The sequence below is a fragment of the Acomys minous genome, assembly GCF_964271855.1.
Source record: "Acomys minous genome assembly, chromosome: 5".
NCBI classification, from domain to species: Eukaryota; Metazoa; Chordata; class Mammalia; order Rodentia; family Muridae; genus Acomys; species Acomys minous.
The window spans coordinates 68,079,797-68,097,902 of NC_140494.1; the positions used below are offsets into that span (position 1 = coordinate 68,079,797).

At 34.5% G+C, this 18,106-nt stretch overlaps 1 protein-coding gene across 1 annotated transcript in view; it reads left to right on the forward strand.

Moving 5' to 3' along the window:
- GUCY1A2 (guanylate cyclase 1 soluble subunit alpha 2) overlaps positions 1–18,106 on the forward strand; it is a 289,208-nt gene that overhangs the window by 149,802 nt on the left and 121,300 nt on the right. The window contains exon 5 of the mRNA XM_084781493.1: positions 14,094–14,579. Within this exon, the coding sequence (XP_084637619.1) occupies positions 14,094–14,579 (486 nt within the window). The remainder of the gene's footprint in view (positions 1–14,093; positions 14,580–18,106) is intronic.

An 18,106-nucleotide genomic window follows, 5' to 3' on the forward strand; every position in this document is an offset into this window, starting at 1 on the left:
AACTTATGAGGTGCTGGGATTTTTTGATGCTGAGTAAACACACTGTCAACTGAGCTATATAACCAGTCAAGAAAATCTCACATTTATTTCCATTTTTTTAAAGTACACAACATTGGAGAGTAAACCCATGGTCTTACATCAGCTATCTTTATGTCTTAAACTACATTATGCAGTTTTTTTGGTTTTTTTTTTTTTTTTTTTTTTTTTTTGGTCAGGTTTTCTTGCTCTTTGGCACATTTCTGTCTTCTGGGTTGAGTATTCCTATTTCAGTCTCTCATGTGTGGGCATAGAGCTAGGTGTCATTTTTCCTGAACTGTGAATATTTAAAGCCTTAAAACCGTTGAAACCAGCAAGATGTATCCTCAAACTTTCATCAATTAATAAAGCTTTACTATTTAAAATGAATTTCTACCCTTAGCTCTAAAGTTTCTATTTGTATTTTTTTCCTTTATTAATTTATTCTTGTTACATCTCAATGGTTATCCCATCTCTTGTATCCTCCCATTCTTCCCTCCCTCCCATTTTCCCCTTATTCCCCTCCCCTATGACTGTTCCTGAGTGGCTGTTTGTATTTTTTAAAAGCAAAGTTCATCTGTGCAATCACAGTCTTATTACTAAACCTCATCAATTAACTCTGAACATATATCCTAAATATAAATTATCTTAAAATTTATCCATTTATCTCAAGAATTGTGTTCATAGATTATTTCTTTTAGAATTTGTATTAAACAGCTATTTTCAAATTTCTTTAGTATCCTTTCTCCTTAATGGTGTCATTTTTGTGATATTGACAAATTTGCCATCTAAACTTTTCATGCTTAGATTGCATTGACTTTTCAAGCTTGAGTGCTAATGTTTTCGGTTATGATATCCCTACTGAACACCAGCCAGAAGCATGTTACTGTTTAGTATACCAAGACAGGATCTATTAGATAATCTATCTTAGACTTCTGAAATTCCTACCTTAGCATTTAAAGTGTCCCATAGTGCTCTGCTTCTCATTTTTATTATTTTTAGATTATTTTGTGAATGAATCATTTTAGAAATAACTAGGAGCAGATTAAGAAGGTACTGCAACTGCATAATTTCTCCCAGCTTTCCCTGTTTCCTATCCTCTATAATTGTTTGGGGATCCTGCAACCAATGAGGAAAGAACATCATCAAAGTCAAAGTAAATCTGGTACCAGTTTTATTCAATACAGAACACTTCTGGCAGACTAGCATTGCAGGTCAGACTCCAGACTCAGGAGCTGGAGCTGCAGTCTCAACTAGTCAGAACAGGCTCCCTTTATAGTGAAAAACTGTGTACAGACTGTATGATATGATTAGAAAAGAACACAGTTTTTCCTCTAAATTGATGGGTCTCTCCTCGAGTACACGCTCACTCCGGATGTATTAGCAAGGAGAGTAAGAGAGCATGAAAATGGATGCTCGCCGATGTTTGTGATACCTTGGAGTGTTGTGCCAAGTGGGTACCTTGGGAACAGATGCTGTGTGCCTAGATTTATCATACCAGAGCATGGATTTCAGGAATGTTTTGAGAAGAAAACTGCACCAGGGCTTGTGATGGCAGGTACAAGGGAATGGTCACTTAAGTTTTTCCTATAATAAAGAATAATTTAGGGTAGGAGGCTCCCAGCAGATGAGTGGCAGCGTGGAGATGCTCTGAGTCCTTCAATAATGATGTCTCCCTTGAAGAGAAGGAACAAAATTGGCCAATATCTACTGAACAGCTGGAACACAGATAATTATGTTCATTTCAGTATTTCTTTTTAATCTCTTTAAATATAGGAGAGAATGCCTATAAATCAGTCAGGAAAACAAAGAAAGTCCACACAGCATGTTTTCCTCACCACCAAATGCTTCAATTCCTTAAAGTAAACAGTTAAGAAAAAATAAAATGATACATAAATATATGGAGCACTAGATATAAAATACCATATAAATATAGGAAATACAATCTTAAAGGTTTAAAAATTAACTTTTGTGGGAGAATGAAAAATGTCTTTTAAAAATATGTGTTGGGGTTTTTTGAGTTTTGTTGGAAATTTCATCTCCGAAATATAAGATTCCTGTTTTCTGTTTCATGTGTTCTGTGGTGGACTCTGGTTATCAATACTTTAATGACTGGTATACCAGTAGTGGGCTGCCTGAGATAATAATTTTCAAGGGGTCCAGGTAACATTAATTTAGAAGGTGCAGTTTGGGTATGAGATGAAGGGAGATAACTCTGAGTGGGGAAAATAGCTTGCTAGGTTCATCTATTGATGGCATAGATGGGTTACTCTTATTCACATATAGGGTGTTTTCCCTCCTTGACTTGTTGCTTGAAAGATAAAGAAGAATAGGTCAGTAGACTAATTTGTAAGAATCATAGGCAGAAGTATTTCTATGATCATAGGAGTAATAGGCTGTTTTTCATGGTGCTCCACAGATAATCATTGGTACACAATAAGCCCTATTCACTCAAACTCTAGTACATCCATTTGTAAAGGAAATTACATCCTCTTCTGTCTGGTATGATATTAAGTAAAACATAATTTATTGAAAATATGTCTGATATAGCAATGATATTAGAAAGGAGGAAAAACATAATTTAGGTTTTCATTGTACTTTGACAATAGACTTCTGTAAACATTGGTTATGACATACAAGAAGCATGCTGTAAATATTCTGAAGGAATAGTAGTTAGAGACCATGAGTCACAGAGAGCTGTGAGATGAAAGGCATAAAATTAGCTTTTTCAGAGCTTCAGATCACAGTAACATTTCAACTTTGATATCCAAGAAGAATACCAAACTGAAAGTGAATATGAATAAATATTGTTAATCCATACATACTATTGAATTTCTCAGGTATACATATTCCTAATCTGAAAGTACATACAACGTGAAAAGATGGAAAGCAAATTTGTTTGCTGTTCTTCTGTTTTATTTCTGAGAAATTATACGAGCAACATTCCACATAACATGGGCTTCATTTTTATGTCTGCTGTAAAATGGAAATCTAAATTAACACGTGAGTCCAAAAATGTATATATCCGTGGATTCAGCAATACAGGGGCAAGTCAATGCTAGCCAAATCTGTAAGACAAAGTGCTAATGTTATTTACTGTGTTTGCAAACATGGTCTACAGCTTCCTTTTAAAGAGATGGTTTCCTTAAAATTACCTTCCTATGGGGGAAGGTACATGGTGACCCTAATGTCAATTCTCTTTGCCTAGAAAATTTCAGATATTCTTCAGGAATGAGGTTCAACAGCCTGTATAGAGGTGATCAAGATTGTTCTCCTAATACCACAGGAATGACACCAGAAATACAAAGGATGAGGATTAGAAATAAAAATTAGGCACAAGAATAAGTAGTCACAGAAATGTAGAGATAATTGTTTTGGAATGGCAAGAGGGTTTCATGCGAAACTTAAGGTGTCATATGCTTGGCATGCAGTCTGTCTTTGTACTATGCTTCCAGAGTCTAGAGAGCAAAATTCTAATTCTGTTTCTATTACAAATTATCTAGAAATTGTTGCTAAGTCATTCTACCTACTGATCAGGATAGTATTTTAGTGATTCACAGTTTTATTTAAATCTTTGATTAGAGTCTTATTTGGAACAAGATATGCAAACAAGATGAAAGATACCAGAATCAAATTTCTTGAGGCCAAATATGTCAGCCTTTCATAGCATTACTTAGGAATCTAAACAGATAACTTAAATCAGATTGCCAAACACACTGCATGAGACATTTGAGATCTGAAGTATAAAAAGGAAGTTAGGCAACTGCCAGGAAGTAGTAGTTGTGTAGGAGGAATGGAGATATGTTTATTTGAATGTGAGGCACTAGGAAGAGGACAATGTGAGTACCCTTGGTAGGGAAGATCACATAATCTAAGTAGCTCAGGGCAGGAGAAAAAGATAATGACAGAGGTCAGAACCTGAAAGTAATCTTTTTAGTTGGAGTAGGTATCTGTGGGAATGTGGTGTTTGCTTCTTATCCCTAAGCCATGAATATTTACTGAAGCATTAGTAGGTAAATAACTCAAATGAGTAGAAAGATACAAATCAATATAAAATATTGATTTTATTATCTATTTCTGATGTCTAAGAACTAAGTAGAGATGGGCATTTTGGTTAAAACTTTATTCATATTTAGATTTTTCTTTCCAATAGGAAAATGGCTTACTTGTTCTCAGTTCTTGACATGTTTTTACTGTGTAACAACATCTTTCCAAAGAGTATTAATAATGTTCTTTTTAAACTATATTATAAAAAAACCATTTTAAACGTATTAAACATATATATATATATATATATATATATATATATACACACACACACACACACACACACACACACACACACACACACACACACCAAAACTACCAATCATGTCAACAATTAAGAATGTCATGCATATGAGTGTGTATATTTGCATATGTTCTTCTTACTCTCTAAATAGGCATTTCTCCCAAGTATTCTAGCTGAAAAAAAAAAAGACTGAAGTATGCAAGTTCTGCTTACATAATGTGATTTATCACTTTAGACAAATAGAATCAGTGATTACTTAGGAAAGTGGAGAAAGAATCATATAGGCCAGGCTCACACTCCAATGGTTACAGCACAGTCTCATGTATATAACTTGAGTGGATGTAGGTTAACCCCTTCCTGCCTTAGCCTCTGCTATAATCAATTTTTGTTACTTTTTACTCGGGCCTTTAATGTTTCCTTGATCTATCTTAGTATACTTCCACTCTGTATTTCAGTAACCCACAGTTTTTCCCAATCACAGCCATATTCTAAGGGATGTTTTTACAACAGTGGTATCATACATTGCTTATATTCACAGGAACATAGCCTACAAAACATCCTGAAGATCTATGTGTGTGAAACATTTTACCAATGCAAAATCAGCATTCATCACCATATTTTAATCTATGTGGTATTTTGTATGGTTTCTGAAACATTTTTTTTAATTGATAGAACTAAACTGGAACATATCAATAGACATTTAGTTCTAGGTTTTCACCATGACTTTAATGTTCCAGGATAACTTAATACATGTACATTCTGTGACTTCTCAGTTGAGATTTATGAAATAATATCATAAGACCTTGGGCTTGGGTTGTGCCTCAAATGTACAGTGTTTGTATAACATGTACAAGGTTGTTGCTTCATTTCACCTCCCACCATTGAAACTGAACACACACACACACACACACACACACACACACACACACACCAGCATTCCTCGTAATATAATTCTATTATTATATTTCATTTGTTGTGTCTCTCAAGCATCAGCTACCATTGTCACTACCATCATCATAATCCTTAGCAACAATAATTGCTGCTGGTTATTGTGTGCATATATAGATGAGGTATTGAGTTATTCTTTTATTTTTATCTGAATTTAATTATATTCAAATACTATTGTAGAGAATTATTTTTCCAATTTTCCTGATGTTTGACATTGTATATATTGTCTTCTGTTAATTGAAAAGATGCATGGATTCATGTTTTAGAGATTTTCATACATTTTCTTTTAAGAAATGCTTACTTTCATCCTTTTGTTTATTTTCTCTTATTTACTTATATTTTTTGATCTGAAGAAATTGTTATATATAGATTTGTAAATTTTTCTCCCAGTCTTTAGGCTTCCTTTCATTTTGTGGATTGTCTTATTCATTATAAAAAATTCATAGTTTGTTATAATTCCATTTTTGTTTTTGATGCTTATACTCCCAGGGTTCTATCCAAAATCATTATTTACCAAATCAGTGTTAAAGCACATCCTGTTCTGTGGGTTCTGCCAGTAGTTTCATATTTTCCATCTTATGATTAAGTTCAAATGACTTTAGCTGATTTTTATATAATGTGTAATATAGATCTGACTGAATTTTTATATACATGGAGTATCCAATTTTCCCAACAGAATTACTAAACAGACTGTTGCCTATGAGTAATGTTTTACTTTTCTCTGGCTAACTTCAGAAGTTCTTTGCATCCAGTCTTCAAAAATCTCAATTTTTCTCAGTCTTGTGGTATGTTTTTTTATTTTAACACATTTGAGATATACTTGGTATGTAGATTCTCATTTTTAGGAGTTTTATTACATTTTAACTTTTTTTCCTATTATTTCACCTAACACACTTTCTTTTACCCCTTGAAACCTGTATATGTAAGACTCTCATAATATAAATTGAGATATAAATGTAAAGGTTTACTTTGTATTGTCCTCCAGGTTCCAGAAAACTTCTATTTATGTTACATTTGGTTGAAGTTGTATTTTTTTTTTTTTTTTTGCTCTACTGAGATTTTCTGTACATTTTAAATTTTTATTTGTAATTATCTGCAGAAGCTTGTTACTGTCACTTTGGGTCTGTTAATGTTTGCCTGCATGTATATACTATGTGTACCATGTGTGAATCTAGTGTCTGGAACATGCACGAGAGAATGGTGGATTCCCTGGGGCCTAAGTTACAGGGCGTGATGAGAAACCATGTGACTGTTGGGAACCATATACACCCTCTGCAATAATCTCAAGTCTTCCTAACAGCCGATCTCTCTCTACAGCCCCATATTTAATATTCTCTTGTTTCCTTGGAAATAGATTCTTCTCTCATACACTACATCCAAACCACAGTTTCCTCTCTTCCCAGAGTCTCCAACCTCCTCTTTCTCTCAGAAATAATATCCATCCATTTCTCTTCAGAAAGGACCAGGATGCTGAGAGACAACAACCAAACACAACCAAACAAGACACAACAAGACAAGATGAAATCCCTTATAAGGATGTCCGGCAATACATCTTCATAGGAGGAAAAGAGTTCCAACAGCAGGCAAAAGAATCAGAGATACATCTGCTTGCCCTGTTAGGAGTCTCACAAATACCCTAACATATATGCAGAGGACTGGGTGGAGATCCATGCAGGACCTGTACTTAACACTTCAGTCTCTATGAACCTATATGAACCCTGCTTAGTTGATTAAATAAGCTGTTTTCTGATTGTCCTGTATTTTTTTCTGACTCCTACACAGTTTTGGAATTCTTGATAGGTAATTCCAACATCTGATTCAATTTAATGTTGGCATCAATTGACTATCTTTTTCCTTTCAAGTTGCGATTTTTCTGGTCCTTCTATCAATGATTGCCTTCCTATTATGTCCAGCATAGTTGGCCTATGTGTTGGAAGACTCTAAGTCCTTTTACATTTTAAATATGGCTAATGTAGGATTAGTATACTTTAATTAAGTTTGGCTCACAATTTTGGCTGGCTTTTATGGCTTGTAAGTTCAGTAACACCTCAAGTTTTAGAATCTGTCTTACACTGTTTTTCCCTCACTGGGTAATATCATGCACCTTTGCTCCAACTTGTCCTTGGTATATGCTAGAAAATATTGAACACATTTTGCTAGGCCAGTGCCTTGGTATTGTTATGTGCAGGAAGGACATTTCAGCCTATTTAAAGGGTCCTTCTGGCCCAGTACCTCTAGAGTCAGGCTAGTCCTTTCTTGTGGCCTTAGCCATGCAAAACAATGATGATGCCAGCAGGTGAGGGAAATAACATTAATACAAAATCGAAGCTTCTTTGCACAGACACTTTGTGCCCTCTACTCTTTTTTTTTTCAACAGAACTAGTCTCTTGGAAGTTATTATTACTCTTTAAGAACAGAAACCCCTTTAACTCTTGATGATCCAAAGACACTCCATAAATTATATCTCAGAGAACTGAAAGATTAAAGCCACACTCAGAATGTGACTAGATAATAAGGTGAATAACTACTTTATCAATATCTATATGAACTATTCCACCTTTGTTTTAATTAATTAATTTAATTATTCACTTCACATCCTAATCATAATCCCCTCTCTCCTCTCCTCCTGGTTTTTCTGCTCCCACCCTCTTCTCCCTATACCCCCTTCTCTACCCCTCAAAAAAGGGAGCCCATCCCCACTACCCCACCCCAGCATAGCCAGTTAAATCTGAACTTAGTACTTCCTCTTTCATAGTGTTCTGGTCACACAGCCCTGCCAAGGAGAAGTGAACAAAAGGTATGCAACAGAGACCTTAAAAGAGACAGACCCCACTCCTCTTTCTAGGGGGCCACATGAAGACTAAGCTGTGCATTAGGTACATATGTGTAGGAAGCGTAGGTCCAGTCCATGCATGGATCTTGGTTGGTGCTTCTGCCTCCCCAAGCCCTTCTGGCCTTGGGTTATTTGGCATTACTGTCTTTTTGTGGACCTCTTGTTTCCTCCCAGTCCTTCCATCCTTCCTTCCATCCTTCAACTAGGCTCCCTACACAGCCCTATGTTTGGCTGTGAGTCTCAGCTTCTGTTTCCTTCCATTGTTGGGTGGAGCCTTTCAGAGAACAGCCTTGCTAAGCTACCATCTGCAAACATAGCAGAGAGTGTGCCCTTATGAGTGTCAAGGGATAACTCTCCCCCATGAGGTGGGTTTCAGTTTTATGCTGGGTATTAGTTGGACATTCCCTCAATCTCAGCTCTATCTTTATCTTTGAATGTCTTGTGAGCAGGGCAAATTTTGGTTCAAAGTTTTGGGGAGAGGGTTGTGTTACCCTGCCCTCTTCTAGGAGTCTTGTCAAGTTAGACTGTGGCCTCTTTAGTCTCCATAACTACTGCTACAGGGGTCTCAGCTAGAGTAACCCCCATATCTTCCCAGGATCTTATCCTGTTATAGGTCTCCAGATTGTCTCCAAGTTGCCTCCCTGCCACTTTCTCTCTTCTGTCTATAAGCCTTCTGTCCTTCTGCATCCCCTCCTCATACCTTATCTCAGCTCATTCACCCCAGCATTTCTTCTCCTATCCTGTTCCCTCTCTTCAACCACTTCTGCTGTCTATTCTGTATCCCCTTATGAGTGAGATTCAAGTATCTTCGTTGGGCCCTTTTTGTTACTTAGCTTTTTTGGGTCTGTGAATTGTAGTTTATTTATCCTGTACTGTATAGCTAATACCTACATATAGGTGAGTACATATGATGTCTTTCTGGGTCTGGATTACCTCACTCAGGGTGGTCTTTTTTAGGTCCTTCCATTTGCTTGGAAATTTCATGATTTCCTTGTTTTTAATTGCTGAGAAGTATTCAATTGTGTAAATGTACTACAGGTTCCTTACTCATTCTTTGGGACATCTGGGTTGTTTCCAGTTTCTGGCTTTAATGAATAAAGCTGCTATGGGCATAGTTGAGCAAAATGTCTTTGCTATATGGTGGCACATTTCTTGGGTATATGTCCAGAAGTGGTACAGTTGGGTGTTGAAGTAGAAAACATACCGAACTGATTTCCAAAGTAGTTGTACAAGTTTGAACTCCCACCAGCAATGGAAGAGTGTTCCTCTTTCTCCACAACCTTGCCAGCATGTGCTGTTACCTGAGGTGCAACAGCACATTTTGATTTACGTTTTTCTGATGACTAATAACATTGAATATTTCTTTAACTGTTTCTTGGTTATTTGAGATTCCTCTGTTGAGAATTCTTTCTTCAGTTCTGTACCCCATTTTTTCAATTTGATTGTTTTGTTTGCTGCTGTTTAATTTTTGGAGTCCTGTACAAATTTTGGATATTAGTCCTCTGTCAGATATAGGGTTAATGAAGATCTTTCCCCAATCTATTGGCTGCTGTTTTGTTCTGTTGACAGTGTCCTTTGCCTTACATATGCTTTTCAGATTAATGAGGTACCATTTATTAATTGTTTATCTAGAGTCTGAGTCGTTGGTATTTGGCTCAGGAATTTATCACCTGTGCCAACGAGTTCAGGCTCTTCACTACTTTCTCTTCTGATAGATTTAGTGTGTCTTGTTTTATGTTGAGATCTTTAATCCACTTGAACTTGATTTCCATGCAGGGTGAAAAATATGGAACTATTAGCATTTTCTACATGTAGACATTCAGTCAGAATAGCACCATTTGTTGAAGATACCTTTATTTCTTTCCATTGTCTACTTTTGACTTCTTTGTCAAAATTTGAATGTCCATAGGTGTGTTGGTTTATGTTTGCATGTCCAGTTCAATCCCATTCATCAACAAGTCTGTTTCTATGCCAGTACTATGCAGTGTTTATTACTGTTGTTCTGTAGTGTAGCTTGAGATAAGGAAAGGAAATAACTCCAGAAGATCTTTTATGGCACAGGATTGTCTTAGCTATTCAGATTTTGGTTTTGCTTTGTTTTGTTTTATGTTTTTCCATATGAAGTTGAGAATTATTCTTTCAAAATCTGTAAAGAATTTTCTGCCATTTTGATGGGACTTACATTCAATCTATAGATTTCTTTTGGTAAGATGGCCATTTTTACTATGTTAATTCTGAACCTGTGAGAACCTGGGAGATCTTTCGATCTTCTGATATCTTTTTCAATTCCTTTTTTAGAGAATTGAAGTTCCTGTTATACAGGTCTTTCATTTTCTTGGTTATAGTTACACAAAGATATATTATTTGTATCTATTTTGAAAGTTGTTATTTCCTTAATATCTTTCTTAGCCAATTTGTTATTTGTGTATGGAGGGCTACTGATGTGTTGAGTTAATTCTGTATCTAGCCACTTTGCTGAAGGTGTTTCTTAGCTGTAGGAGTTTTCTGGCAGAATTTTGGGGATCAGTTTGTAAAGTACCATATCATCTATGAATAGGGATACTTGGACATCTTCCTTTTAACTTGTATTCCCTTTTTCTTCTTCATTTGCAATTATTCCACTCTTAACTGCTTGTTGAGGATGTTTCTTTAAAGTATCTTTGTCATCCCATTAATTTATACTTAAAATCATAACTGTTCTCTTCTCTTTCTCCCAACCATTAAGCTTCCTAAATGCTGTGCATAGTTAAAAAACAACCTCTCTGAAAATGTTTTTGTTACAAACACCATCCTCATCAGAATCAATATCAGCATCTTTGTTTTAAGCATAATGAAACCTGGTGTTTGAAATAATGCATAACTGGACTTAACTGAGCTAAAATTCTAATGAAATGATTTCTAATTCTTTATTATATTTCAGTATCAAATAATCTCTTTTTATGTTTTCTAGCTTTGTAAATGTTACAGTTTTGTGAAGTTCCTTTTTTTTATGGCTATTATCTCAGAAAACTCTAATATTATTGGATATATAATAAGACTTTGCATTTAAGGCAGTTTTTTCCCATCCAAGTACTAACCAGGCCCGACCCTGCTTAGCTTCCAAGATCAGACAAGATCCAGTCCCTTCAGGGTGGTATAGCAGTGGACTGGAACAGTTCTCTATGTTTCTCATATCTCTGAATAAAATGTATGGTTTCTAGAGGAATATTTTTATTATTAAATTAATAAACGCAAATAGTTGGTTTAAGAACTTATAATGAACAAAATAATTAAGAAAGAACAATTTATATTGTTTTCACCCTAGAAAAAATGGATTTATGACAGTGATATGACTGTTTTAGATGAATTTGCTCAATAATTAAATTCAATAAGAAATCACCAACAAAAAATATATATAAAGAAAGCTATTTGTGTTTCTTTCTCCTAAGTAAGCTTTCTGTATACACACACACACACACACACACACACACACATTATAGTGTTTACTTCCAAGGTCTGTAGAAGTTAGAAATTTCAAAAAATTATCAAATCACTACTTATAAATAAAAACTATATTATGTGTATATTTATTTGTTTTTTGGAAATTTTTCACAATGTTTTTTGATCATATTTTACCCCTACTCTTCCCACATTCATAAGGATTATGAACTATATAACCCAGTTTTTTGTATGTTAAATAAAGCTATTTTCATACTTTTTCTTATGTATCAAGTAACATTATTAATGTAAAAACACATGAATTGATCATAGTTTCAATTTATCTCTTTAAAAATAAATCACAAAATGAAGGACCAAAGCCTCCAAAATGTCACTTATGATAGAAAATGTGGCCATTGATACCTAGGAAGTAAAAGGAAAGACAAAGAGGAGAACAAATGAAGAAACAGAGAGGTAGCAAGGTGATGTCATAAGGAGAAACAGACAGGAAGAAGAACAAAGACCAAAGGAAAAGAATGAAAATAAATGGTACATAGGTCCAAAAAGCCAAGAGAGTAAAGAAGAAATAAAGACTTGAAAAGAATTGAAAGAAAATGGGAAGATGGATGGAGTGAGGAATGAAGTGAAAGATAAGAGAGTGATTAGAAGTTTAGATCCAGGACTTGCTATAACCACTTAAAGTGATCAGCTCTATAAGGTGTGTAAAGGCTTTTGATCTTCTGTTAAATTTTATGTAAATAGTAAAATATTTCTCTTTTATTGAAGATAGATCCTGACTATAAATTAGCTCCTCCATACTCCTCCTATTGCCTTTCCAATTCCCTTCCCCTCAGTATTCACTCCCTTTTTGTCTCTATTGGAAACAGTCTTATCAGAGATAACAACTAAAACACCTCAAAATAAAATATAATGAGATGAAAGAAAAACTATAAAGTTGAAGTAACCAAAAGAAGGAAAAGAGTCCCAGTAGCAGGCAGCAGATATACTATATTTTAAAACTATGAGAGTATAAGCTGTTTTCCTTTTCTGCCCTTACTATCCTTCAATAAGAAAATATATGAGATTAACAGTACTTTTGCCACAGAACACACATCAGGAATGTGTGAATGAACCCAGAAATACTTTGCAAGACAATGATTTCAAAGATGGTCTGTTATCCTCTGAGAGCACAGCTGGTTGTGGAACTGAAAATGGCTTCTCATCATAGTATTTCCTGACTTATATAGACTGAGTTTGTCAATATCCTATGAAATATTTGAAAAGGAAAGTGTTATTTTGTTTATTTATTGCCATGATCCAGAGCAGTATTAGTAAATAAACACATTCAATATTTGCTCTGTTGAAAGGTAGATTATTGACTGAAGGGATGAAATACTGAACAACAATAGAAACTAGAATTGAGCATTGAAAATTCATTTCTTTGAATCTATAACATCAAGCCAAGGTTCAGTTTATTCCGTTCCCTGAGAGTGTGGTAAATGACAAGTAGTTTTACTCTGTATATGTTCTTGATATCTAGCACCATGAGGTGGCCAGTGGCTTTTTATATACAGTTAGAGAGAATAATAATCAAACAACATTCTGTTTGGAAAGAGATGGTGACATGGAATGACAGGCAAGCACACAGTTGATCAGCACTTGGCCCTTTTTATTGCCCCAGGTACTTACAAAGAGCTTTTGTTCTATCTAGGTGTACTAGAGCATATTGGTCTAACCAAAATAACTGTACCAGGGAAGTCATGTACTATGGATATACTCTGCCATTTTGCCATTTTCAGTAGGATTCCAAGCTGAGCTTTAAATTTTTTTGTTTTTGTGTTTTCATTAAGTGTTAATTCCCTGACTCTCTGAATAGTAGCAAAAGGGAGGGATGAAATTACCTTACTTACCTCTACATTCTATTTTCTGAACTGGTTTTAATTCTATTCTAACTTGATAACTGGTGGTATGTTTTATGACTATGCACTCTCTGCTAAAGATGGTTTATTGACAGATCCCTGATTTAAATACTTTATTGTTAAGCTTACCAAATTGCCCACTAATCTAGTCATTGTGATGACTGTTACTTTTCCCAAGTACTGTAACTGGTTGAAAAGTTATGCAATAAAGCTAAATAGTTTTTGTTATTCATCTTAAGTTCCCAGATTTAGTTTTTGAAGGAAGTGCTATTTTAATGGCAGTTAAGTGCACCTATTTTGACAAGAGAATTTATCTTAATTCTGTTAATATTAAGCTAAAATGGTTTGAGTTGGTTTATAAGCCATGTCAACAATATACCTAGCAATAATTCTATCTTTAATAAAAATGTTTTTCTATATTATTTTCTCATTGATCTCTTTTTATATTCATTCTTGTCTATACATAAGGTACACAACAGTTATTTCTATTCTAACCCATGAAGCTTATACTGCCTTTGAGTCAGTTGAAAATTTGCTAGTATGAACAAAATAATCCATGCTATTAAGAAAATATTTCTGTTCATCTGTTACTCTTAATCATCAGGTAATGCTTTATTTATTCAGCCTGGTTATGAAGAGGACTAATCAAAATTCCATGTACTTTTCACAGGTGATGGAAATCAAAGGACAAATGATCCATGTCCCAGAATCAAATTCCATTTTGTTTTTGGGTTCTCCATGTGTGGACAAGTTGGATGAACTCATGGGCCGAGGACTGCATCTCTCAGACATCCCTATTCATGATGCCACCCGAGATGTCATTTTAGTTGGAGAGCAAGCAAAGGCCCAGGATGGCTTGAAAAAGAGGATGGATAAATTAAAGGCTACTTTAGAAAGAACTCACCAGGCCCTGGAAGAAGAGAAGAAGAAGACAGTGGATCTGTTGTACTCCATTTTCCCTGGTGATGTAGCCCAGCAGTTGTGGCAAGGACAGCAAGTGCAGGCTAGAAAGTTTGATGATGTCACCATGCTCTTCTCAGACATTGTGGGCTTCACAGCTATATGTGCCCAGTGTACTCCCATGCAGGTGATCAGCATGCTCAATGAACTCTACACCAGATTTGATCACCAGTGTGGCTTTTTGGATATTTACAAGGTAATGAAGATGAGCTACTTATATATAAGTACTGTTTAATAACAAATTCTCAATTCACAAGAATATATACTAATTTAAACTTGATGATCAATTATATATATTATTTAATATATATATATACAAAAATGATATATTTTCAAATAGAATTCACATTTGTTAGTGTCTAAGTAAAATTTCATGATTTTATGTTAGAGTATTGACTTCAGCAACTCTGATATTGTCTTCAAGAAAAACAGTTCTGGTCACCTGTTTCCCTATATTCATTATTATCAAATATGATATTATCAAATATGATACTACAAAAATTTGTATCACATAATTATTTTTGTCTAGAGAGTGAGATTACAATATAGACTTAAACTTTTTATTTTGATGGATAAAAAGAAATAGCAAGTGATGTTAAAATATGGGCTGTACTATATAGAGTTATCAGAATTTTCTCAATGTTAATCAAGTGAGATCCTTTAATTCTAAAAGGATATATGTAAGTATTCTCATTCTTTCCCACATAGTCAGTAGTTTTATGTTAGAGGCACGTTAAAGTTCTTAGCAATGAAATGGAAAAAAAAAGTCATGAATGGGTAGCAACCACCATTTATTAATTTGGTTTTAGCAAGCTCTGTATGAACTTCTTGTTAAAACTGTAGCCATATTTCCAGAAACTCAACCCTCTACCTATCTATTAAATAATGAGTTTGAATGGATTTTTTACACAGAGATTACAAATGTCAGAGTCCATTACACTTTTGCGTGAAGGTCAGCAAGGACACTCAATGTAAGCAAATGATAAATGGGAGGGTTTTAATATACTCATAGGAAATATTGAGCAGTTGCTCCTTTTCATGGTCTAAGCAGCATATAAATAGATTTAGATAGAAATGATGCATTTCAGTTTTGTCTTGGATTGTGACTCAGGAGATATTCTCCTTAAGACATGTTTTATTTTATAATATAATATATTTTATTGGCTTATTATATAAAATAAGAGGTTTAAGAATTTTCTTTTAACCTATTTATAATTTATTGCTGCATAACTTGTGATAAAGGTAGCATAGCATCTAGTTATAAGATAGAGCAACACCCCAATCCTACTGCTTCTACGTTCTAGCATTTCCTGAAAGAGAAGAAATCAGGTAAAATTTGCCTAGACTTTCATCCTTCATACTTTATCCTTCATATTTTTTGTGATGACTAATCTTGGTTGTTGTTTTTTTAAGTCACTGACATTCAGTATTAGCATCCCCAAGCTTGCATTTTTAATCTAAAGATTAGGTAATTAAGTGAGGGAGATAAATGAATCTATTCACTTTATATAATACATAGTTTAAATAAAATACAAGGAAAGCTTTGAAAAGAAACATAAGAAAAATATTATGCCTTCTAGCGGTTACTAGTCGATTTCATGTAATTAGCTTTCATAGAACTAGGAAAGTAAATCTGTAAAAATGTCATGTATGGTATTCAAATTTCCTCCTATGTTATTAAACCAAGAGAACATTCCTTACAGGCATAAATAATGACCAGCAAGTTTTAGCTTGCAAATTGATCTTCATGATCTAATCCTTCATTATACATTCCACCTCACATATATATGTGTATGTATATTTAATATTAAACAGAAATAATTCAAGTAACAAAATTTCTTCTCAAATTTAAGTAATGAAATATTAATACATATAATTCTAGGGCTATTTGTTTTTTAATATATTCAATGCTAGAGTTATATGGACATTCAATAGGTAGATATTGGGTAATAGATTTGGGTGCTTATTTTGGTTAAAAAGAGTTGGATTTTGGCAATCCAGGCACAATATGTGCTGATGTCACCATGGATGTAAGGATGTAGAGAGAAAATGATGGGGCTGAGATGGCTAAGAGGGAAAGTGCTCTCTGCTAAAGCATGAGGACCTGACTTCAGGTCCTCAGAACACATGCAATAACCAGCCATCATGGTGTGCATCTTGTTCTGGAGGAACAAGGATAGGTGGATCCTGGTGGGCAGCTTCACTGGCAGATAGGCCATCTTAAACAGGAAACTCTAGGCTTAGCAAGACATTCTTTCTAAAAATATTAAGGCAGAAAATGACAAAGGAAGATGCTTGAAGTTAACTTTTGCCAAACACATGTACATGTGGATGTAAGTGAGTATGCATGCACACATGCCCACATGTGCACATTCACACACACACACACACACACACACACACACACACACACACACAGAGAGAGAGAGAGAGAGAGAGAGAGACAGACAGACAGACAGACAGACAGACAGACAGACACAGACACTACATTTAAGAGAAAGAAATAAAGAAGATAGATGAAATTATATTTTAAGAAATAAATGAGAAAGAATTAATAGGCAATTCTTTGTCAACCTGTCTACTCTTTATCTTGAAATAATTCAAGTTTATTTTTAAGATTATTTGCACTATGCTATTGTATACAATAGAATAATTACTATTACATTCCATGAAATGTTGGACATTTATAGCATAAATCGTGTACATCTTTTAACTACTATTGAAAAAATTAAATACCAAATGCCATTTTGTGTAACCCTGTTGATTTACAAAATGTAAAACAGTTGTTAGATTTAAACTATAGGTAAGTTTTGAATACAATAATCATGCCACAGAGAAAAATGTGCATCCCCATTTATACTATAAAGCAGGTAAAGTGGAATAAAAATAGAAAACAAACTAGAGTGAGTTATCTCAAAGACACACTCAACATTGGCTGTGACACAGTATGACCCAGTCTCTAAATATGAGGCTACACACCTCACCTTTTAGTGTTTCACTATCATTACAGAGGAACAGTGATGAATTATAATTAGAGTGGAAGAATTTGGCAAATCTAGGCCATGGTAAGAAGCTTCCACTAAAATAATTCACAGTTCTATAAAGTGGGAAGTGTGGGAAGAAGCTGTGCACTTTACTGAGCACATTTCAAGCCATGAGAAAATTAAAGGCTTTGCAAGGCTTGGCTGTTAAGATGTTGCAGGTATGTGAATTGGGAGGAAACTGGCATCATAATTTTGGTCATTTTGTAATTAGAAGGACAGCAGAGATAGTACATCAATAATGTACTATTGCTTACATTGATTGTGAAGTTTGATAGCGTGTAGAAAGAACCACTAGTCTAACTTATTAAATTAATATCTTTTGACAATAGAGGAAACAATAGGAATAGTGATAGATTTTGGAGAGTGACACTACAATGAAGGTTTTACTTTTTTGCTTTGACTTTAGTAACAAAATTGGTGTGAGGTAAGAAAAAAGCTGAGAGAAAGTTGGATTCTCCCTCATTATCATTTTTACCCTCTATCTCATTCTTAATTTTGGTTTGCTCCAGTAATAAACCCTACAAAATAAAATTAAAACAGTATCTACTACAAAAAATGTAATGCTATCTGCCATTATTTTACTTTAGAAACGTATGCGTAGGTATATGGCAAGAGTGCTATATGTTATTGTTGAATACCTTTGGGTATTCTTTAATAATGTGCACCCAGTGTTCATTAT